Source organism: Sinohyriopsis cumingii, chromosome 11 (assembly GCF_028554795.1).
Source record: "Sinohyriopsis cumingii isolate HCF-2022 chromosome 11, ASM2855479v2, whole genome shotgun sequence".
Classification (NCBI taxonomy): Eukaryota; Metazoa; Mollusca; class Bivalvia; order Unionida; family Unionidae; genus Sinohyriopsis; species Sinohyriopsis cumingii.
In genome coordinates this window covers 84,718,127-84,743,722 of record NC_142971.1, presented here as the reverse complement: position 1 = coordinate 84,743,722, position 25,596 = coordinate 84,718,127, and the positions used below count along the sequence as shown (strand labels likewise).

At 34.3% G+C, this 25,596-nt stretch overlaps 1 protein-coding gene across 1 annotated transcript in view; it reads left to right on the top strand.

Moving 5' to 3' along the window:
* Positions 1 to 25,596, top strand: part of LOC149788890 (plexin-A4-like) — a 96,582-nt gene that overhangs the window by 1,006 nt on the left and 69,980 nt on the right. Inside the window, exons 2-4 of the mRNA XM_089973563.1 lie at positions 5,549 to 5,839; positions 17,761 to 17,907; positions 18,182 to 18,419. Coding sequence (XP_089829689.1) covers positions 5,549 to 5,839; positions 17,761 to 17,907; positions 18,182 to 18,419 — 676 coding nt within the window. The remainder of the gene's footprint in view (positions 1 to 5,548; positions 5,840 to 17,760; positions 17,908 to 18,181; positions 18,420 to 25,596) is intronic.

The window sequence follows — 25,596 nt, the reverse complement described above, 5'->3', positions numbered from 1 at the left end:
CTTTTGTAATTACCTCTTAGCACACAAGGTATAATCGATGTCCACAAACTTAAGATAATGAAGCCAACTGAGCCTGCTGACAGAGTCAAAGGGATGGTAATTTTTTTATGCAGCTTGAAATTAGCAACTAAATCATTGTGCCCTTCTTAAGTTAGTTCATGTGATCACTGTAAATATACTACACTGTGAAAAGATGAAGGAAACATTTTTCAATAATAATTTTGCATACACTGGACATTTCATTGGGAGATGAGAGGGATGGGAGACACCCTCATCTTGGGAGGAAGACCTTCCCATCCGTGATGTTCATATTTACTAACTGAATCATGAGGCTGTACAAATCCAGCTAATAAGACAATTTATGCATCTGTGCTGATAACTAGGATAAAGTTTATGCTTGTCATTAAGAGTGAATTATCACAAACACATTTTTTGAAACATATTTTATGAGGTCTATTCATAAATGTTTCCCCATATAAAACTGCCCCTCCCATCCCTCCTCCAAAAATATACAAACTCCCTTATAAAAATTCTAGTAGGTGAACCTCCCCTCTCTGTGAAAATGCTGGAAAAATCACTGCATCCAGAAGATCTTTTTGTCACTATTCCTTTTACATGGATGGTTGTCATTGAAGGACTTATCATGACATTTAGTTGGCTCTGGTTAATCTGTAATGGCTTGTTGTCAAAGTAACTTTTACAGCTATGATTAGGTTTGATCAAACTTAGTATCCTGGTATATCTAAGCACTATTAAAAACAACTTCAGCCTTACTTGACCTTGGCCTTGAGGTCAAGTTCAAATGTAACTTCTTAGATTTTTGTACTTCAGTCACCTTATGAACACAGCAACTTGTACAGTGGTCCTATTCTTGAATGACCCCTGTGACCAATGACCACCAGCTAGATATGGCAAGAATCTTTAGGCATGGATGACTCTGTGTCCAAAAGTTTGCCTTTAGGAAGGCCACCTCTCATGGCTGCATTTTAGTGCAAAAGCTGTCAAATTTACATTTAATTGTGGCCAAGTAATGGAGTTTACAGATGGAAATGTCATATTTACATTGTAAGAATGGGTAGGTAATGAGGTTTACAGATGGAAATGTCATATTTACATCTTGTCACATAGTACACTTTCCCTATAGTGTGTGCAGTTTAATATTTTTGATATTATATCATGTGTTCATATCACTTTATGTGATTCTGATTGGTCCAAATATGCCAATGAAATTATTGTGCATTATTCTTTTTGCTGATTGGCTATGATCATGGGAAAAAATGTTAACCCCGCCTTCTGGAATTTTTGTTTTCATTGAACATTTTTGGCTGCCATTTTTTTATTTGACGCATGAAAGGGAATTGGGGAAAATGGTGTCATTTGTTTCAATATTGCCAATTTACTCCCACAAGGATTTGTTATGTCATGCATAACATATCATAACATGAAAAGTGTATAAAAAAAACCAAGACAAGAACAATAACAACAAGAAAAACTATGGGTATTGCTCAGATGATAGTGCGGGTGGGGGTGGAGAGGGAGGGGCAGTATATTTGTAGCATGAAATCCACCCTATATACAAGCTTGGTTTAAATGTGAACTTACTGAAGTAAATAAACTTACCTTTGTTCACAGAAGAATATAAATATAAACCGGTCTCCCCAGCTGACGGAATTTTATCCAACCACAGCATATTTATGTGGTAAATATGTGATGCAAGTTCAACTCAAAAAGAGGTTTGTTTACGTCTTTTGTACAGTCTAATATTCTAAATCAAATGCTGCAAATATCCGGTCAGAAATACATTACAGTAAATATGTGTGTTTCTGCAACCAGTAATCTTTGCACAAAAATATCACAAGAATGTAATCATTTGTTGTGATGTGGACTTTCAACATAAACACTGGCACTGTGTTGTGTAGGCCAACTCAAACTGGTATTGTGCACCGTATCAAACATGTGACATCATTTTGTGTTGACAAATGTTTCGCCTTTTGTAAAATGTTCAGTTTATTTGGATGGATGTTTATTCTTTGATTTATTGTTAGCAAAAATGTATAATATACTTTTACTATTTCAACTTTGTTGGGAATACTTTTTATGCACAAAAATGAACGTTACAGCATCTGTCAGAATGAACAAATTTATTCATTCTTCTTTCTGTCTAAATAATTTCTTCTGAAATAAAACTATGTGATAAAAGGAATCTCAAATGGGTAATGATTTAATAACAAATTTATGAAACTTGTTAAATAATGTCCACCTTTTGCTTGCCAAGGCTCGCAAAAGCTGGGCATTATTCAACTCATTTCATAAATTCAGTATTAAATCATTAATCATTTGAGATCCTCTATTTAAGAGTGGCCAGATAGTGGGGTTTACATATAAAAATGTCACTAATATTTGCTGATCTAAAACTCAGCATGTTGACATTTGTTCCAACATACCAATGAAGTACCTAACATTAACCAATACAAAGAGGCAAGTAATCTGATTATCCTTACAACTGTGTATTCCTTAGATGTCAGATTGTGTCACACTGATAATTACTGGCTGTTATTACTATTAATAACTATCATAACAAAAGCTAACCACTGAGACTCACTGTATTGTTCGGCTCAAGTCAATGTGAGATCCGGTCACCATAATGTAAAAATTGTATGGGAGCTGTTGAGGCTTCTTACTCATGGATGGTCAAATGTACTTGAAAGGGAACTGGACTAAAGCCAGTTGATCACATTACAAGCTTACTTCTGTTGTAAACACAAGCATTTTGTGTAATAACTACAGATTGCCAGTAAAGTAATAAAAGTAGTTCCTAAAAGTGCAAAATGTCATCAGATATTCTCAGTTTAAAAGTCAATGTGAAAGCAGTTTGACTAAATGAAATGAGGAACAATCCTTTGATTACTGCTATGAAATGCCAGAAAGATTCCAATAAACATTGTAAAATTACAATTCTACAGCAGCAAGAAAATGGAATGGACAAACAATTATGGTTACAGCCAGATGCTTTCACACTTTGGTTTTGCACCAGTCATTTTAAATCACATGATACAAGTTTGATTACAGTGATAACTTACCATGCCCGTTAAATTTAATGAAAAATAGCAACTATGTAAAACTTAGTCATGCCCCCTTATATTTCATATCTAATTATTACTACAATCTGTGTGATCTGCTTCTGGAAAGGTCGCCCGTTTTATAAGGCCAACTGCTGAATCCCTTCTTCAGCATTGGCCTTATAAAAGGGGGATCACTTTAAAAATGGGTTTTGTTCTGACTTTATATTTTGTCAGCATTCATTTCAAGAACAATTTGCTTGATGTAGAGTTTAACCTATGGTGACTTAAGTATGATAAGCAAGTTTGAATTGATTTCTATCATACCTGGTTTGCGGTAATTGCAGCAGAATCCCTTAAATGGGTTCATCATAAAAATGTAATGGCTTGTGGATACAACTCTTGTAAATAAGTAGTAAGAACAGAATGTATCAGAGACAGGTTCCATGATCTTTTATCCATAATATCAAGTTCTAAGATCAAGATTTAGACCTTGGAACTTATATTCTGAACATGATAACTAGGGGTTAAATTATGTCACTTAACCACCTAAAATTATTGTGTATTGATATAATTTATAACACACAGCATACAATATCATACATTATCAATACACATATCAACTTGATGGTCTTTTCATCTTTAGAAGGTCCCTCACTTGTATGGTGGTGCTGTTATGTATGTGTTGATATATTGGTTATATTTCTAGAATTACAAACATAAATAGGCCTGTCATCTGTTCATATGCTATTCTCAAATTTAACAAGAGAAATACTTACAAACCGACTACCTGTTAGGTGTCAGTGATTTTTATTCAACCTCTTGGGCCATTTTAGGCTTCCCCATTGCAAGGTCTCATCTTGGTTACCACACCCTTTGATTTGCACTGCACGAATGCTTCTTAAACATTCAATTAAATTTGAAAGGTATATTGTTTCTAATTTAAAGCAGAAGAAATAATGCAGTTCCCACACAAGAACAAGAACTTGGACTTGTTATCTAGAACAAGTCCTAACATCGGAGTGAGAATAACCAGTAACCATTTCCTTCCTGCAGTTGCAAAACAACTACTGCAGACATAGACACTGTGAGAGTAAAAGGAAATTATTGACAGCACCCAATTCTTTCCTGCAAATTAACATTGTGATTATAAGTTGTGCAGTTTGAAACTGCCCCTTTGCCAATTCTTTGTTAACTTTTTATCCCATCAGAATGTTTAGTCATTGATTACACATATCAGCTTAAAACAGCAACATTCCAAACTTGTTCTCCATGTACGATATAAGTACTTTGCATATAATTTGATAGCCATGTTTGCACAAAGTTTTTCTCTTGTTTTGTGTATATTTAGGATAAGTTCAGATGTGAATACTTCTCATGTGTCATGTGTTAAATAAGCTACAGTTCTTATTGGTGGTGTTTTACTCTTGACTTGAACAAACAATAACCACCAATCAGAACTGAATGTAACATATTTCATTGGAAGACATCTGGGATATGTAGCCTCATGTTTGATACAAGTAGACAAGGTGTGAAGCAACAATGAAACTTCGCATAAAAGTGATTATTCATAGATCAGTAAAGTTTTTTAATCATGTAGGGGAAACAAATCTGGAATGTCTTCCTTAAGTTGATATATTTTATGAGTGACTGAGCATGTTGATGGGATAAAATAATCTGCATGGAATTGTGGGAGGTTGTCACACCATGTGAGTAAGTCACATTGTGTATGCTAATTTGTCAATTTAAGGCAAGTGGGTGTTTTCAGCAGTTTTTCTTTGTTACTGACATAAATAAATGTATGTGTCTGCTACAGCTGTCTCAGATGAGTTTTTAGTTTCAAGAATTAAAAGGCAAATGATAAATAATTCATTATTCATGAAGATTAAAGTAACCTATATCGGGTAAGTATTGTTTTGCATAAATTCTTCACCAGTTGTGTCAATATTGGCATCGATATGTACAAATATTGATGTATCAATATATCGATTGTTTCACCATAATGTTAACTCAGACAAATAGGAGTAGATTTTTTTCATTGAATTCATTATGGTGGGTTTCTTAAGATTATCTAACATTGTTTCATTACTCAGCATTTAAAAAGAAGAAAATTAGGGTATAAATGGACCTCTATGGGATTCCCACATTCTTTTCTAGATTGTCATTCTGTTAGAACAACTCTTGTTGCACGCACTAAAGACTGAGCCTGCATCTAGAACTGAACCCTTGCTTTTATCATCCCTGTAAATCAACAACAAAAATGTTACTATTATAGGTCTGCTGTCACTTTTTCAAATAGGAAATTCTTAGCTTCATGGTTTTAAATTAAGAGTCTTAAGTTCTCCATACTGAGTACAAGACATCAGCAAAAAACAATATGTAGATTTAGGAAATATGACATATAGATAAAACAAGAAAGCAAATTTGACTGCTTTCAAATCATGTGGTATGTACAGTGTAATGTGCACCATATTCACTATCTTTTCCAGGAACAGCCTTGTGATGTGTCTGATAATGGCACCAAAATGATATGTAACACTCCTGAACTTCCTGAGGAACAAAAGAAGAACCTTATCCAAGTTAAAAGCAATAGTACCAAAAGAAAAAGAAGGAGCACCAGTAGATTGTGTTATGATTGCTTTGAGATAGTGATTAAGATGGATGGCTTTGAGTCAAATTTTACCCTGTCCTATACTGTGGATCCTTCCCTTCTTAATCTAACTGGAGATAACTCAGTTAAAATTTTCTCCACAAGTAAAGAGAGAACTCTCACATTAAAGGTATGTAAACCAAGTATCTTGGCTTAGACTGTTGCATAACATTTTGTAGAAAACATTCTGTATTACAGTTATATATTACAATTTCATTAATTATGAAATAAAATAAATTTGTTTCTTCCTGGGTCCATGTAGAATGTATCAGTTTGAAAGAGGTAAATGTGAATAGCATGTAAAATGCTAAATTCATGCTATTTTCATTGGTTAGTTGGTTAGCATGTGAATAGCATGTAGAATGCTAAATTCATGCTATTTTTATTGGTTGGTTGGTTACCATGTGAATAGCATGTAGAATGCAAAATTCTTGCTATTTTCATTGGTTGATTGGTTAGCATGTAAATAGCACATATAATGCTAAATTCATGCTATTTTTATTGGTTGGTTGATTAGCATGCGAATAGCATGTAGAATACTAAATTCATGCTATTTTCATTGGTTGATTGGTTACCATGTGAATAGCATGTAGAATTCTAAATTCTTGCTATTTTCATTGGTTGGTTGGTTTTAATGTCACTTCCAACATTATTGTCTATATCATGCCAATCAGAGCAAAGTGCCTTTCACAAGGAGACACCAGGGCTGTCCTTGGCTTGTATTGAACCCATGACTATTGCATTATAATTCGTATGCTCTACCAAGTAAGCTATCACAATTTCCACATGCTGTTTTGGGGAGACAGTGACTTGTTATTCATGATGAAGTGCAAGGGCTTGAAGTGGATTTGTGCATAGATGACAAAAAGAAAAACATCAATAGATAATGTATGCTATACAGAGCTTGCTAGATATAAACCACTACAACAGCTACAGTTAAAATGGGTACAAAAGTCATAGTGACAATATCTTCAGAATCTCAAAGATGTACTGTAAGTGAAGTCAGGAATTTTTCACTTTTTCACATAATTATCAAGCTGTCGACAATAAATATTCTTAATAAAGTATCATTATTATTGAAACTTGTTTGACTCAGACTTGAATGGAATTTATGATGCTGAAAATTTTAATAACAATTAGTAAATAAGTAATTTATTATTATTATTATTATTATTATTATAGATAAAGACAGAAAGAATTATTAACATATGCATTTAGAATCTAAGTAATAATCAAAAGGTTCAGATAACTCGGAATAAAATACTAATAAAAATATAGAAATGGAAATAATCTTGTACAGATTGTCTGTAATGTATTCATCATAATTTGCAAGTCAGTACATTTATTTTAATAAGAATAAGGATAATACTGATCATAATTTATGTTTATTAATTTTGATATGATATTTTTAAAAAAATGAAGTTCAGACTGTACTAATAGTACATTTGAAAGATTCTGAATATTTTGTCACCATGGTTTCATCTACATTTTAATTGTAGCCAGTGTAGCGATGGATTTTGTGCAAATTGTATATATATATATATATATACTGAGAATGTTTATTATATTAAAACCTACATACTAGTCCTCATCAAGCCAATGCACCTCATCATGTACGTTAGATTGCTCCTTTTTCTAAAACTAGCGTGGATTTAAAAATGTATTATTTGCATTGTCTGTTTCCAGTCACATGGGTGAGGAAGGAATAATTAAAAAATGTATAAGGGTTTGAAGGGATTAAATTATTTTGAGCTAAATTTTAAAAGTGCCAGGTAATTATTTTCAGAGATCCAAGGTAGGGGTATGATTCAGAAAGGGCTGGCTCCAGATTATAGATCAGTATACACTATCATGTTTTATGTAAAAAGATAGACTACCTTTATTGTCACCTTTCCAGTGAAAATAAATGTCTTTCTGCACTGAAATCTATTGACACATGCATTTTCATAATAATGTCAGACTTCTTATAATTTGTAGGTGGTTAAATGGCATATAATTTTAGGTGGTTAAATTATATATAATTTTATGTGATTAAATTACATATAATTTTTAGGAGATTCAATTACTTATATTTTCTGGTGGTAAAATGACATAATTTTTTGTCAGTTAAATTACATATGATTTTTAGTTGGTCAAATTACAAATCATGTTTCTTGTTAAAAATAGCTTTTTAAAAAATGTTAAGAATGTATGCATGGAGTGAAGCAGTGAGAGCAATCAATGAGTCTAGTACTCTGAAAATGTATTAGTTTGCTGGATATCATTTCTCCTAAATTGGCCTGCCAGTGATAAGCTCAAAATATATCTAACTTGATGCAATCGGTGTTGGTATTTTTATAATAGAACAAAATTAATATTATCTAAAAACTTAATTGGCATTTTTGAAAAGACTGAAAATGTCTGGTAATCTTTCATTTTATAAGCATCTTCTCTTTTGGCTACTCATTTTCTTTATATAAATGCTTTTATTAGTACTATTTGCAAATAAGATGACCAACATAATGAAGTTATCATCGTGTCTGCAACCTCTATTGCAGAGAATGAAACTAATATAATCTATGGTGGGTTTCGCACGGACACCAGGATATCCCCTGTCTGCCTCGGGGAGACAAATAATCTAACCCTATGACTGGGATTTCCTTGTCTTGGTACAAACATGACCATAAATTATTTTTCTCAACCAACCATTTTCATTCAAATTAAAATAACTTGCACTTTTGCAATATACTGGTATTAGCAGACTCATCACATACTGTATCCTGGCTGTAGATTATCCATGGTGTTCCAGGAAAAACCCTGAAACACCCTGGAGAATAATAGCATGGAATACCCTGGAGTATTTGGATATTCCATGCTTCTTCCAGGGTAGGCTGGTAAACCATGGATAACAGACAAGGATAAACATGGACAATCAGCATGGAAAATCCTGGATAATCCTAGCATGGAAAAAATGAGTATTTGGATAATATTCCAGGCATTGTCAAGGTTAGGTTGGAAAACCCTGAATCATTGACCTGGACAGAACTGTAATATTTAGCTGGAAAACCCTTTAAATTGTTCTTGAAAACAAGATATTTCACTAAAACAGTTTCTGTTTTTATTTTATTTTCCCTATAATTGTTTGACCATTGGGGGAACCATTCCATGGTCAGCTTATTATCTAACATAATCTAGGGACAATAAATGTAGTGTAGAAAAAACACATGCAAATACACATTGATGCAGTATACAATCTCTGTTTTTTATACACTATTGAGATAAACAGATACAAATATACAGGATCTAGGTGACAGAGCTTCTGATATTATAGTCTTTTGTTCCTGTTTACCATCAACTCAGACTAAATTAAATATTGTTTTAGTTTGTATTACAAACATATTATACACTATAACATGATGCTTTTGATTTGTAACACATTTCTTAGTTACTGGTGGAATAAATGTTCAAATTGTTCCTAAATCAACATAAATGCTTCTTTCTTTTCAGATTTGATTGCAAAATATTTTTCCAAATTATAGTGTTCCTTAAGAAAAACTTTCAACACATCTAATCTAGGCATATCCCCTTTCATTTTACATAACCTGGCTGTAGATTTTCCATGGTATTCCAGGAAAAAGCATGGAAAACCACGGAGTGTATGGACTAATATTCCAGGCTTCTTCCAGGGTAGACTGGAAAACCATGGAAAAAAGACATGGAGTAGCATGGAATATTGGCATGGAAACCCTTGGACAATTCTAGTATGGAAAACCATGGAGTATTTGGGCTTATATTCCAGGCTGGAAAACCCTGGAGAACTCTAACATGGAAACCCCTGGAAAATTCTAGCATGGAAAACCATGGAGTATTTGGACTTATATTCCAGGCTCTATCCAGGGTAGGCTGGAAAACCTTGGAATATTGGATGGAAAACCTTGGAAAATTCTTGCATAGAAACTATGGAAAATTCTAGCATGGAAAACCATGGAGTATTCGGACTAATATTCCAGGCTCTGTCCAGGCTATGCTGGAAAACCCTGGAATATTGCATGGAAAATCCTGGAATATTAGCCTCAACAGAACTAATATTTGACTGGAAGACCATGAAATTTTTTCACAAAGATAAGAGATTTCCATAGAAAATAATTTTCACTTGGCTGAGAAGACCGCTCTGGTGGCTTAGTGGTTAGAGCATCTGCCTCGGATGTGGGAGGTCATGGGTTTCGATCCCTGGCCGAGTCATACCAAAGACTTACACAAATGGTACTCACAGCTGCCTCGTTTGACAGTCTGCATTAAGAGGTTTGTGTTAGGACTGGTCGGCCTCAGGTGTCAGGATAATGTGACTGGGTAGGACATCATGCTACATGTCTGTGGCATGATGCCTCAGTACTAGACATCACTATAAACTGCCACACTGCAGAAGTCATAGTGATATGACTGAAAAATTGTTAAAGCTATATTAAAACACAAATCAGACATACACACACACACACACTCATTTGACTGAGACCCTGACAGGATCCCCATTCCATCTGTTAAGATTGTATGCTATTAGGTGAAAAAGAAGAATATTAGCCATTTGAATTACATTCAGTGCTCAAAAGTCGTATAGTCCAATGCCCAGGGCCCCTCTAATTTCAGATCAAGCCCCTACTGTTTTCTAAGTGAGGTGCCCATTGGGCTTGTCAAAAAATCTAATTCATCTGAGAACACATTGATCATGTTGATGAAATGTTTAAATTTAATTTCAAGATGTTGGAAAACTGGTAAATTATTAATATTTATCCCCATATATGCCCCTTACCCCATACTTATATTGAAAGTGGTAAACTTTGAGTACAAATCAAGGCATAATTATTGTAATCCATGAATGGGGAACAGATTGTCTGTGTTACAATAACTAGTTCTCACATGGCATTAACATACATGTGATTCTAAATGACTGTTTTGGATATTTATGTGCCAGAAGCCAGCCAGAACCATTCTAGTGGAAACAGATGCTGTTCCACCAATTGGTGCAAATATGAATGGCCACATAATGCCATTAAAGCTAGTGAGTATAGATAACAAACTGTTAACCGATTACTTTGTTGTTGTTGTAATCTGAAGAGTTTAGGCCACATGCAGGATGTTTTTTCAGGTATTATAAGTAATAAAGGGGTCAAATGTCGTTGTGTTGACTTTTGAGTCTTTAATTACAAAAATCGCTGACCTTGAGATAAATAGAAAAGACCAACTAAAAACGTTTGTGGCAAAAACCTTGTGCAAGTATTCTGATTTATTTATGAAATAATATTTGAGCAAATTAAGGGGCATCTGTGAACAACTTAAAATGTGCTAATGGAAACTGTATATAAATCAAAACACTTCCAATGTTAATGATCACAAACACTGTTGATCCACCGAGTAAGACAGATATTGTTAGAGTAATTAGACAATGGATGACCTCAGGACCTGGTGGAAAACATTGCTTTCAGTGTCATTTTTTATTCAAGTAAAAACACAAGTCAATTTAATATGATTTTGTTTTATTTTTTCATATTTGAAATGTAGCAATTGTAATGATGTGTAAAACTAATACTGAGAAAGGGGCAATTTTGAATACATGGAAATTGCAGTCCAGGCCTGTATAGATTGAGTCTGGGCTTGTTATTTTTTTTAAGTCACCTGAGCCCTTGGGGCCTGTATCTAAAAATAAACTTCTTTGAGCCCTAGGGGTCAGTATCTAAAAATAAATTTCTTTGAGCCCTAGGGGCCTGTATCTAAATATAAATTTCTTTGAGTCTTAGGGGCCTGTATCTAAAAATAAATTTCTTTGAGCACTGTTAACATTTAACCACCTCTTATAAACAAGTCCTCTCAGAAAAAATCATGCATCCTCCCTTGCTTTCTTGTATTTTTTATGATTCAGGTACCATCCACTGAAATACATTACAACAGCATGTTACTACACTGTATTAGCCTGCCCAAAAAATCTGTTTACTTGATTCCCAAAAACATTTCGTTTCTTAGTTCAATATTCAAAAATCACTTCACATTTTCTAATAAACACCTGTAAGTGTTATTCATGATAATTGAAAGAGATCCCAAATTCTGTTTTTGACATCCATTTTGAAAGGGCCATATGTCAAACAATTAGTACTTTAGGCTATGTCTGTGAACAAAATAAAAGCAATGAAATTACTCACTTGATACGTTGAAATAGAATGACTTCAGTCTTGTTTAAAAATGAAACAAGTAGGTGCAGTGACCCCTGAACAATTGCAGAATTTGATACATGAGAAGAAAAACGGAAATTACATCAACCAGCTTGCTTGGAATTTGTAATTTCATCAGTGATAACTGACAACAATGCATGGAGAACTGTGGTTTGGGAGCCGCAGCCATAAATAATAATGATCTGCAATGTTATTATCTCAATGATTACATGAAGCAAGATTACAAAATCTCATCTAACATATTAAATCTTACATGAAAGCTGTGCAGCAGCAGACATATGTATTGGCCCTACAGCTACCAAACTGGTCCTGTAAACTGACAAAATGTAATACAGCCTTTATTTTACTCACCAACATGATAACTTAAATTATTTTGGAGCTTCTGGGATCAGTTGGTGCACATGTGGTGGTGCTGCTTGCAGTAAATTTCCTGCATTAACTTGCTAACTTTTGTGGCTGTTCAGTATAGAAAGCTTGCATGAGATTTGCTAATCTTGTCAACTGAGCGTTGATAACTGACATCACTGCATCAAAAACTAGTTTGGCAGGTGTAGCTATAAACAATATTGATTTACAAAGTTATTATCTCAGTGATTATGTGAAGCAACATTACAACTGCAGCAATTGTAGTGAGTACAGTATAATTATAAAACGGCCCTAAACCGCATTTCCAAAAACTGGGAAAATTCAACAGTCTTGATTTTACTCACCATACATGTAGTAACTCAGTGACTTTAAATTATTGTATGGGTTGTATGATCAGTTACTGTACATGGATTGGTATACTGCTTGCAATAAAAATTCCTGAATTAACAAGCAATATTGTGATGGTTCAGTCTTAAGAATGGAGCCATTTTGAAAACGAGTTTGTCATGGTAGTTCTGTCATTTAATTACATCATATATGTTGTCTGCATATTTGAAGGTTTGTAAACTAGTCTCCAGGCTGTAAACTAGGGAAATAACTAATGTTAGGTCTCAATACCAAATTAGGTCTCTTCACAGAAAACCACATTTCCTCTTGCATGATTTTATTGTTTGATTTGTTTGTTAAAAAGTGAAACATAACTCTGTACAGAATGCTAGCAGAATGGGATGGGCATCTGTCAAAGAAAACAAAATTATATGAAAATAACTGACAGCTGTTTTTTATTCTGTCAGCAAAATGGTAAGAAGCAAAAGATTCAGAAGAATGGATAATGATTTTTTAAGTATTGATATTGTATGGATATGAATAATACAGGAAATTAATATCACATTATTTACTTATCTTAAATCTATAAATACTGGAGTTGTTTATTATTATTATTATTACTATTATTATTAAAAGTTTTGATATTTACATCATTCAGAAATGTATAAATCTGGTATTATTAAATATAACAAAAAAGAATTAGTGGAAATAAAAAACAATCTTCATGATTAATTTAACTCAGGGCATCATTTGCATAAAATTATTTCTTGTACAATTACTACTTGAAATTGTTTAAAAATTCAGTTTTATATACCATTCATCAAATATGCTGTGCAGATAGGGTACTTAAACATTAGAATCTTGTCTTTGAGCAATATTGTATTCCAACCACAATGAGTAATGTTGTATTCCAACCACATTGACTAATGTTATATTCCAACCACATTGAGTAATATTGTATTCCAACCACATTGAGTAATGATGTATTCCAACCACATTGAGTAATATTGTATTCCAACCACATTAAGTAATGTTGTATTCCAACCAAATTGAGTAATGTTGTATTCCAACCAGATTGAGCAATATTGTATTCCAACCACATTGAGTAATTTTGTATTCCAACCACATTGAGTAATGTTGTATTCCAACCACATTGATTAATATTGTATTCCAACCACATTGAGTAATGCTGTATTCCAACAACATTGATTAATATTGTATTCTAACCACATTGCATAATATTATATTCCAACAACATTGAGTAATATTGTATTCCAACCACATTGAGTAATATTGTATTCTAATCACATTGAGTAATGTTGTATTTCAACTACATTGAGTAATATTGTATTCCAACCACATTGGGTAATATTGTATTCCAACCACATTGAGTAATGTTGTATTCCATCCACATTGAATAATATTGTATTCCAACCACATTGAGTAATGTTATAGTCCAACCACATTGAGTAATATGGTATTCCAACCACATTGAGTAATATTGTATTCCAACCACATTGAGTAATGTTGTATTCCAACTACATTGATTAATATTGTATTCTAACCACATTGTGTAATATTATATTCCAACCACATTGAGTAATATTGTATTCCAACCACATTAAGTAATATTGTATTCTAATCACATTGAGTAATGTTGTATTTCAACTACATTGAGTAATATTGTATTTCAACCACATTGGGTAATATTGTATTCCAACCACATTGAGTAATATTGCATTCCAACCTCATTGAGTAATGTTGTATTCCATCCACATTGAATAATATTGTATTCCAACCACATTGAGTAATGTTGTATTTCAACTACATTGAGTAATATTGTATTCCAACCACATTGGGTAATATTGTATTCCAACCACATTGAGTAATATTGCATTCCAACCTCATTGAGTAATATTGTATTCCAACCACATTGAGTAATATTGTATTCCAACCACATTGAGTAATGTTGTATTCCAACCACATTGAGTAATGTTTTAGTCCAACCACATTGAGTAATATGGTATTCCAACCACATTGAGTAATATGGTATTCCAACAACATTGAGTAATGTTATAGTCCAACCACATTGAGTAATATGGTATTCCAGACACATTGAGTGATATGGTATTCCAACCACATTGAGTAATAATATATTCCATCAACATTGAGTAATATTGTATTCCAACATGATAACTCACATGAGAAATTAGAATTCTGCTTTATTTTCAAGCATAGATTAATTGAAAAGAATGTTTTCTATGTTAAACTTTCTTATGAGAGCACTTAAATTCTCACATGAGCAAGATCTATACATGTGATAATTTGGTTAGTTTTTCCTTGGCTAACAATATCTATCACATATGAGCTTGTAAAAACTACTCTATTTGCATACATTTCTAAAAAGGTTCTTATGTTCAGTTTATGAGAAGCTTATGAGAATTGGCGAGTTTTTTCTGCACATATAACTAATCTGTTGAGCAGAAGAAATGAAATATAATTCTAAGTGCCAATCTTGAAAATTGACTAAGTTTTTTTCTGGGGTTTTCCAGGCTGAAATGTATCAAAAAAGATTCTAAGTCCAAACTGTCCATACTTTTTCAGGTATTGTCCAGCCATTCCATGGCCAGTATCCAGGGTTTCCAGGATAAATGCAAGATAATTCATTTTTTCAGTTTCCATGTTTTTCCAAGGTATTATGTCCTTTTCCAGAGTATGTTATGGAAAAAGTACAGCTGGGATTAATCAGTTACTATCATTGCCTTTCACTGTATATAAAGGCCATCAGGCCTTGTACTGTTACTATCATTGCCTTTCACTGTCTATAAAGGCCATCAGGCCTAGTACTGTTGCTATCTTTGCCTTTCACTGTATATAAGGGCCATCAGGCCTTGTACAGTTACTATCATTGCCTTTCACTGTATATAAGGGCCATCAGGCCTTGTACAATTACTATCATTGCCTTATACTGTATACAAGGTGAACAGGCCTTGTACAGTTACTATCTTTGCCTTTCACTGCATATAAAGGCCATCAGGCCTTGTACAGTTACTATCGTTGCCTTTCACTGTATATAAAGGCCATCAGGCCTTGTACAGTTGCTATCATTGCCTTTCGCTGCATATAAAGGCCATCAGGCCTTGTACTGTTACTATCATTGCCTTTCACTGTATCTAAAGGCCATCAGGCCTTGTACGTTACTAGCATTGCCTTTCACTGTATCTAAAGGACATCAGGCCTTGTATTGTTTTATGAAAATCTGAATAATTATCTAAGTAGAACCTGAGATACAGGCTGATCTTAGAAAGAAAAACAATACAGGCAAAAAAATATAATTGTTATGCAAGTATTGCACCATGAGTGCCTGGAGCAATATGCTATTGTTTTTAAACACTGCACATTAATACAAATATTTTAATGAGTGCAATGGGGTGACCCTTCAAAGCTAAGTACACATGTTCTATGCATGAGAAAATAGAAATGAAAAACATTTCATATTATCACTCTAATATCACATTTGATCAATGGATGTCATAAGAAAATAATGATTAATTAATATATTTTATTAGGACAACTTTTCACTTTCATCAGTTATAATTTGTTAAAGTTCTTTGGTAGCCATGGTATAATACAATACTGGTACACAGCTCTAACAAAGTGTGTAATGACTTTGAGGAGATTTCCAATTCATGACTTTATTGGAAATTTACATTTTCTGTCCTGCTGTTACAAGTGCAGTGATAATATGACATGGAAATTTAATTGTGGAATACCATTGTTGTAATCTTAAGTAATTAGGTTCACTATCAAAGAATAAAGTTCTCAACAATTATGGGTTATGTGCCAAACAATGCCATTGATTGTAAACCTATTTTGTGTGAAACAATCCTGCCAAAATTGTCCCATTACGAAGCCAGGGTTTTGGTCCAGAGTTGGACCTGTAAAGCTCTGATGAATGCTGGTGTTATTAATGCATACATTGCGATGGCTGGTGCTGAAGAAATTGTTACAAAATATGCTAAACCTAAACTGCAAAGATGCAGACAGCAGTGAAGATGTGCATTGAGACCAGAAATCATCTTCCATTAAGCCAATTCACACTAAGTGGCTTATCTTTTGACATGACAAAACAGCTCATTGGAAAGACCTGACTGAAATGGGCTTTGAAAAAGCAGGACTATTCTGCTGATTGATTATTTAACAGTTTGTTGTTATGTTCAAAAATGTATATATATAAATGGGAATATGGGAATAATATGTGCTTTGGAAAATTAAGAAGGACACGGACATTGAATAAATTTGCAAAATATTGCTATACATCAGGTATAGTCTTTACAACCTTACACTAGTTTTCATGCTCATGAACTTTTTTTGCATTCAGATTAAATTGTAATCATAAAAAAATTAGTTCCATTTTTCCTTGTTGTTCATGTACTTATCCAAATATACATTTCACATTCTCAGCACTATAGGAAACCATGTTATCCTAATGTACTTTTCACATTCTCAGCGCTATAGGAAACCATGTCATAATAATGTACATTTCAAATTCTCAGTGCTATAGGAAACCATGTTATCCTAATGTACATTTCACACTCTCAGCGCTATGGGAAACCATGTTATCCTAATGTACATTTCACATTCTCAGGACTATAGAAAACCATGTTATCCTAATGTACATTTCACATTCTCAGCACTATAGGAAACCATGTTATTCCAAAAAAATAAAGAAGCAGATATTTTGTTCTGACTTTTAAATTTGTAGTCTAGCTCACCCATGGAAACCACAAAATTGGAATCCAACAAATTTATCGTGTTTCTGCTTTTATATCATGGAACTTTTATTAACCAGACACTGAATATTCATGATTTTTTTCTTCTTGCAGCCATGTAACAATTATAATGATACAAATTATTCCAGCCAACAGATACCAAGCCAAATAATTTTGTTACTTTATGATCATTATACACAACTTCCACTATTTATAAAGACAGTAAACTATGAGCTTGTTGAGACCCAAAGAGTGACTATCTAGTTAACAGGGGCCATCAGGGAAGCAATATTTATCACAAATGAGGATACAGATTTCATGTGAAGGGCAATTAATTGTTTGCACTAAACATTATGATTTATTTGCAGTTTTTCTACTTTCAACAGGGCAATAACTTGCTGTGGGAGAGAGGAGATATCATTATCACCATTGGCTATGGAAACTGTACATTGGTGGAAGTTACAGAGAATAACATATCATGCAGTCCTCCAGCTCAGCAGCCCGGATCAGACCAACAGTTTCCAGATGTTTCTGTATGTACACCATCACTCATTACTTTCATTTAACACCATGTTTCTATATCAAATTGTTTTTATTTGAAGTTTCATTCAGGATATGACTAACAAAGTCAAAATTAGAATATCTATTAAACATCTTTATCTTTCTTGACATTTCCAATTGTTTTGGTTCAAGTTTTTATTGGCTATATTCGTATAATTTAGACATGAAGTGTGGGTGCCAACATCCCTCCTACCCCTCAAAAATAACAGTGTTGAATGGAATATCTTGAATGTCTTTTTTTTGCAGGTGAAGATTGGCAATTTCAAGCAAACTGTTGGCTATTTGAAGTATGAAGTTGAAAATGAAACAATGTCAAAAACTATCATTGGTGTGATTGCCAGTATTGGAGGAGTTCTGCTTCTAGTGTTAGTATTGGTTGCAGTTTTTTGTTTACGAAAATCTCGACAACTCAGCAGGAAGGCAGCGGAATTGGAAAAACAAATTGAAGACTGGGAAATGGAAATTAGGAATGTCAGTCGAGAAGGTATGTAATCAAGACATTGATTGACCTCTGCTGCTTTTACCCGTCTGAAAGACAATTAAAACTCAACATCCAGTTGGATATATGTATTCGTAAATACTAAAATGGATTATTGTAAATTCAATGCAACCTAATGACATCATTTACTAGATGTCATTCAGTAGAAGACTTATTGTTATACATACATGTATACAAATGACGTTTTTAAAATCAGAAGTATATTGTCTTGTTACCTGTTAGATTGTCTCTTATAGCTTTAGGATCAGTTCATCATGCACATCTGAGATCTGACCATCTCATGTATATCTAGTGAAGACCAGCTCATGCATATCTTGGTTACAACCAGCTCATGCATATCTTGGCTAGGACCAGCTCTTGTATATCTTGTCTAGGACCAACTCATGCATACCTTGGTTAGGACCAGCTCATGCATACCTTGGCTAGGACAACTTTTTGAATAACTTGGCTAGGACCAACTTGTGGATATCTTGGCTAGAACCAACTCATGGATATCTTGGCTAGGATCAACTCAAGCATATCTTGGCTAGGGCCAATTCATACATATTTTGGCTAGGACTAGCTCATGCATACCATGGCTAGGACAAGTTTTTGTATATCTTGGCTAGGACCAACCCATGGATATCTTGACTAGGACCATCTCATTCATATCTTGGCTAGGACCAACTTGTGTATATCTACCTAGGACCAGCTCAGGCATATCTTGGATAAGACCAGCTCTTGCATATCTTGTCTAGGACCAACTCATGCATATCTAGCTAGGATCAGCTCATGTATATCTTGGCTAGGACCAGCTCATGATTATCTTGACTATAACCATCTCTTGCATATTTTGGCTAGGACAATCTCATGCATATCTTGGCTTGGACTAGCTCATGAATATCTTGGCTAGGACCGACTCATGCATATTTTGGCTCAGACCATCTGATGCATATCTTTGCTAGGACAAGCACATACATATCTTGGCTAGGACCAGCTCATGCATAACTTGGCTACAACCAGCTCATGCATATCTTGGCTAGGACCAGCTCATGCATATTTTTGGCTAGGACCATCATGCATAACTTGGCTACAACCAGCTCATGCATATCTTGGCTAGGACCAGCTCATGCATATTTTTGGCTAGGACCATCATGCATATCTTGGCTACAGTGAGCTCATGCATATCTTGGCTACAACCAGCTTATGCATATCTTGGTTAGGACCATCTCATGCATATCTTGGCTAGGACCAGGTCATACATATCTTGGCTAGGACCATCTTAAGGATATCTTGGCTAGGACCAACTCATGCGTATTTAGCTGGGGACCAGGTCTTGCATATCTTGGTACAACCACCTCATGCATATTTTGCCTAGGATCAGCTCATGCGTATCTTGACTAGACCAGCTCATGTATATTTAGCTAGGACTAGCTCATGCATATCTTAGTTATGATTAGCTCATGCATATCTTGACTACAACCAGCTCATGCATATCTTGGCTTGGACCAACTCTTGCATATCTTGGCTAGGACCAACTCATGTATATCTAGCTAGGACCATATCATGCATAACTAGGCTAGGAATAGCTTATGCATATATTGGCCAGGACCCGGTCATGCATATCTAGGCTATTACTAGCTCATAATATGTTGGCTAGGACAAACTCATGTATATCTACCTAGGACCATTCAGGCATATCTTGGCTAAAACCAGCTCTTGCATATCTTGGCTACAACCGGCTCATGCATATCTTTGCTACAACCAGCTCATTCATATCTTGGCTAGGACCAGTTCATGCATATCTTGGAAAGGACCAGTTCATGCATATCATGGCTAGGACCATCTCATGCATATCTTGGCTAGGACCAGCTCGTGCGAATCTTGGCTAGGACCAGCTCATAGATATCTTGGCTAGGACCGACTCCTGCATATTTTGGCTAGGACCATCTCACGTATATCTTAGCTAGAACCAGCTAATGCATATCTTGGCTGCAACCAGCTCATGCATATATTGGCTAGGACCAGCTCATGCATATCTTGGCTAGGAACAGCTCATGCATATCTTGGTTAGGACCAGCTCATGGATATCTTGGCTAGGACCAGCTGTCATCAATATCTTGGCTAGGACCAGCTCATGGATATCTTGGCTTGGACCAACTTGTGTATATCTAGCTAGGATCAGCTCATGCATGTCATGGCTACAACCAGCTCATGTCTATTTAGCTAGGACCAGCTCATGCATATCTTGGCTAGGACCAGTTCATGCATATCTTGGCTAGGATCAGCTCCTGGATATTTTGGCTAAGACCAACTCATGCATATTTTGGCTATGACTAGCTCCTGGATATCTTGGCTAGGACCGACTGATGCATATTTAGCTAGAACCAGCTCATGCATATCTTGGCTACAACCAACTCATGCATATGTTGGCTAGGACCATCTCATGTATATTTAGCTAGGACTAGCTCATGCATAACTTGGCTAGGACTAGCATATGATATCTTTTCTATGACTACCTCGTGTATATCTACCTAGGACCACCTCATGCATATCTTGGCTACAACCAGCTCATGCGTATCTTGGCTAGGCGCAGCTCATGGATATCTTGGCTAGGACCAGCTCCCATCAATATCTTGGCTAAGACCAGTTCATGGATATCTTGGCTTGGACCAACTTGTGTATATCTAGCTAGGATCAGCTCATGCATGTCATGGCTACAACCAGCTCATGTCTATTTAGCTTGGACCAGCTCATGCATATCTTGGCTAGGACTAGCTCATGATATCTTGGCTAGGACCAACTCGTGTATATCTGGCTAGGACCAGCTGATGCATATCTTGACTAGGACTAGCTGATATGTATTTAGCTAGGATCAGCTCATTCATATCTTGGCTACAACCAGCTCATGCATATCTTGGCTAGGATGAACTCATGCATATCTTGGCTAGGATAAGCTCCTGTATATCTTGGCTACAACTAGCTCATGCATATCTTGGCTACAACTAGATCATGCATGGAACCAGCACGTCCATATCTCAGCTTCAAGAGCTTTTCTAGTATCATTTTTTGACACATTTTCTGAGCCATCTAGTACCTGATGTGTCATATTAAACTATATAATCTGATGGTGCTCTTCACCAGTTTCATTTTAGCTCTTGAGGCTAGGTAAGCATGTGGTATTGATGGCTTGTATCCATTGTGCATTTTCTAACATCCATCCGGCAACATTTACTAATTTCAAATTCTTTTCCTACATCACAAAACCAATTTCATCCTGAAAGCATTCAGCATGACAGCCTTTCTAGTTTATACAACTGCAGATGACATGCCATCCAGAATTGTGGCTCTTATTTACAGTAAAAAATTTAACAACATCAAATAGCTTCTTATTTGTCATTTTCTTCTTAAGCAACAATAAACAGAATTTGACCAAATTTAAAAGAAACCAAACCTAGTATTAAGTCCTTTCAAGTATGATGTTGATTAGCCATCCAGTATGGCTGCCTTTACCTAAAATAGACAAGCCTGCTACATACATCTTTTCCAAAAACACTCAGTGGAATTTGACCAAATTGGACAGAGTGCATGTTGGCTTGAATGTCAAAATGTTAATACAGAAATTTAAAAAATTTAATTTGAAAAATGGCAATAATTTCAAATCCACTGCCATATCTGTCAGAAAAGAGTATAAGCCTTCAAGGTTTTTACAAGTGATGCTAATTCTTCAGCCAATGTAGCTGCAATTTCTATATAAAAAAATGTATGAAAAACCTTTAAACAACATCATCATAAAAACTCCTTAAGTTAGTTTCACCGAAAGCATTCTGGCATTTGAAATTCCTTTCACTGATGGCATCTGAAAAGGTTCTAGGACAATTACCCCCCAGTCATTGACCTCCTGGTCTATTACCCCCCCCCCCCCATCAATTAACCCCACCCATGTCAATTACCTTTTGGACATCTACCCCCGTGATAGTTTATACCACATTATTAGAATATTGCATTATTTTGTAATTCCTGAAACAGAACAATTTTGTATCACAAGGAAAAAGAATTGTATTTTATGTTTAGGACAAACGAACTTGAAAAGTACAAAGTGAGTCACAGTTAGGAGTGTACACTAGGGATAACTGGAATTTAATGTAAGTGACAACAATTATGTATTAGTTTTATTGCATTAATACTTCTGGTAGTTATGATACATTTGTTTTTCGCTTCAAAATTGTTGTTATACTTAATCATCTAAAAATCGGTCATATTTGAAATACATCTGCAGATGCACAAGATGTGGATCAAATTCAGTTTAGCATGCAATATAACATTTTCTGACAGCTGCTGATGACAGATAAGTCAAAAAATTATTAACTGCTTGGCATATCCTTGTTATCAGATGGCCTCATCATGCCTAATATGTTGTATAGAAGCATATGTTATACACACAGTAGACAAATTAAGATACAGTACCTGGTTAATTATAGAGTTATGGAACTTATGCAAGTTATAAAAAAGTTTGCCACTGAATTAAGGTTATAAAACTTGTTATTTACAGGTAATATATTGTATAGAAACATCTGTTATACACTGAATAGGTGGATTAATGACACAATGCCTGAACAATTAAAGAATTTTGGAACTTATCCAAGTCACAAGGAAGCATGCCACTTAAGGTCATAAAGCCTGTTCTTTACAGGTAATATATTGTATTGGTTGTTGTTGTTGTAGGGTTTAACGCCATTGTTCAGCACACGATAGGCTATACATGGCGGCCAGTATTAATGGTGGAGGAAAAACCCGGAAAACCCCGGAAAGAACCACCGACCCATGAGAAGCTACTGGCAAGCTTTCTCACATACCCACATTGGCTGAATCCGAGACTCGAACCCACACAGAAAGAGGTGAGATGGCAGTGATCCATAATGGAGAGTGCTTTAGACCACTCGGCCACTCGGGGCCCCATATTGTATTGGAACATATGACTTTGTTTGATTAAACACCTTTCTCACATGAAGGCATCTTCTTGTCATTAATATCATGCCTCATTCTTACTTCTGGTTTTTCTTTTTTATTCAGTGTATGTGCAGGGGAATGACCATGTCATGGGGGTAGTTATCCAGGGGGTAAGTGATATAGGGGGAGGTAAATGACCAGGGGTTTATTGTCCTGCCACCATCTCAAAAATTGTTTGATGGAATTTAGCCAACTTTGATAGATAGAATGCATGAAAGCCTTCCATTGATGCTGATCTACTATTTAATATGGCCACCCAGCAGAGATTGACCAGTATTGGCAGAGAGCATCCTTAATTGGAGCCCTGTTTCTATGCATGACCTCCAAGAAAGATCATATCAGGAGATATTCAAAAAAATATGTACTGTAAATGTCCAAAAAAGCCCACCACAGAATCTTTTCATTTTATAAAATACTGAATCTGTAACATGGTTAGTTATGAAATAATCTTCATAATTGGAATGAAACTATAGCATGGAATTATAGGAAGAGCATTGATTAGCCTAGCACTCCGATTTATGTATGCACAACAACAAAAAACACAGAACCTGTAGTTCTTTATGTATGATTGATATATATATATATATATATATATATATATATATATATGATTGATTTCTGTATGTATGATTCAATTATGTATGTATGATTGATATCTGTATGTATAATTGACTTACATATATATGGTTGATATATGTATGTATGATTGATATATGTATGTATAATTGATTTATGCATGTATGATTGATATATGTATGTATGATTAATATATGATTGTTTGATTGGTATATGTATGTATGATTGGTACATGTATGTATGATTAATATATGTATGTTTTATTAATAAATATGTATGTATGATTGATATATGTATGTATAATTGATTTACATAAGTATGCATGTATGATTTGATATATGTATGTATAATTGGTATATATATATTTATTGATATTCGTATAATTGGTGTCTATATGTATGATATATATATATATATATATATATATATATATATATATATATATATATATGATTGATGACTATTTATGAATGGTTGATATTTGATTGATATATGTATGATTGGTGTATGGTGTCCATAAACAAATAGTACCTGAAGACATACTGCAAATACAGTGTGCATATTATTTATAACTATAGCTGTATAATGAACGTTTATACGATTTTAGTAAAATAAGTTAAATTAGTTTAAAATCAACAGGTTAAATAAATAGTTTATGTAGGTTATAATCTTACAGTATTACATAACCCAGCTTAGTTAACAAGCCAACTGTAAGTTATATAAGGTAGGTTGGTGATGTCATGCTAGCATTGGCTTCACATCAAATATAGAGGATATTTTCTTTTTTCATCATGTGGTACAAAAAATATATGTTAAGGCAAAAGTTAAAATATATAGCTTTTCACACCACAAGGTGAAATATATCTGGTACGTATGATGAAAAGAAAGTTTTGTTTTTCTTATTTACCAGATTTGCTGCAGAATCAAAGCTTAAACGATTGAAATACCCCTTCCTCATTTTGTAAATTCACTTCAGTTTCCTAGGCTGATGTATAAAACATAACAGTGACTCAAGATAGTGTTAGGATTGGAAAGACATAATATGCAACAATAAGTTACATTTTTGAAATTTTGTAAACTTTTAGATTATATCTGACAACAAAGTAAGTCTGATTTAACAATGAATCACAGCGAGTTTATCGTTGTTGTCATGGAAGTAAGGAAATAAAACCCCATATAGCTGTGAACAGCATCAATTTAGATATCTTTAAAACAAATTACCTTTCATATCTGAAATATAATGCGTTTTCTATTTATTTGTTTTAGCTCACAAAGTGCTCATTTTTGTTGCTACAACTTCTGTAGGCACACAGTCATGTGTTGCAAGCCATGATGTGAAATCTTATATTATCACACATGAAAATATAAGGATATATTTTTCACATGTGAAAATGAATGAATGAACCAAATACGAAAATTATTTTGCCAAGAGGTTTCAGTAACTCACACTTAAAGATATAATAACATTTTTTAATGATTTATTCTCAAAAGCAGCTTATTAGTTTTGACAAAATTTGACCAAAGCTTTTTTTTTATGAAAAAGATTTCAATTGCCATCCAACATGGCTTTCTGTACTTAAAACTGAAATCTCCATAA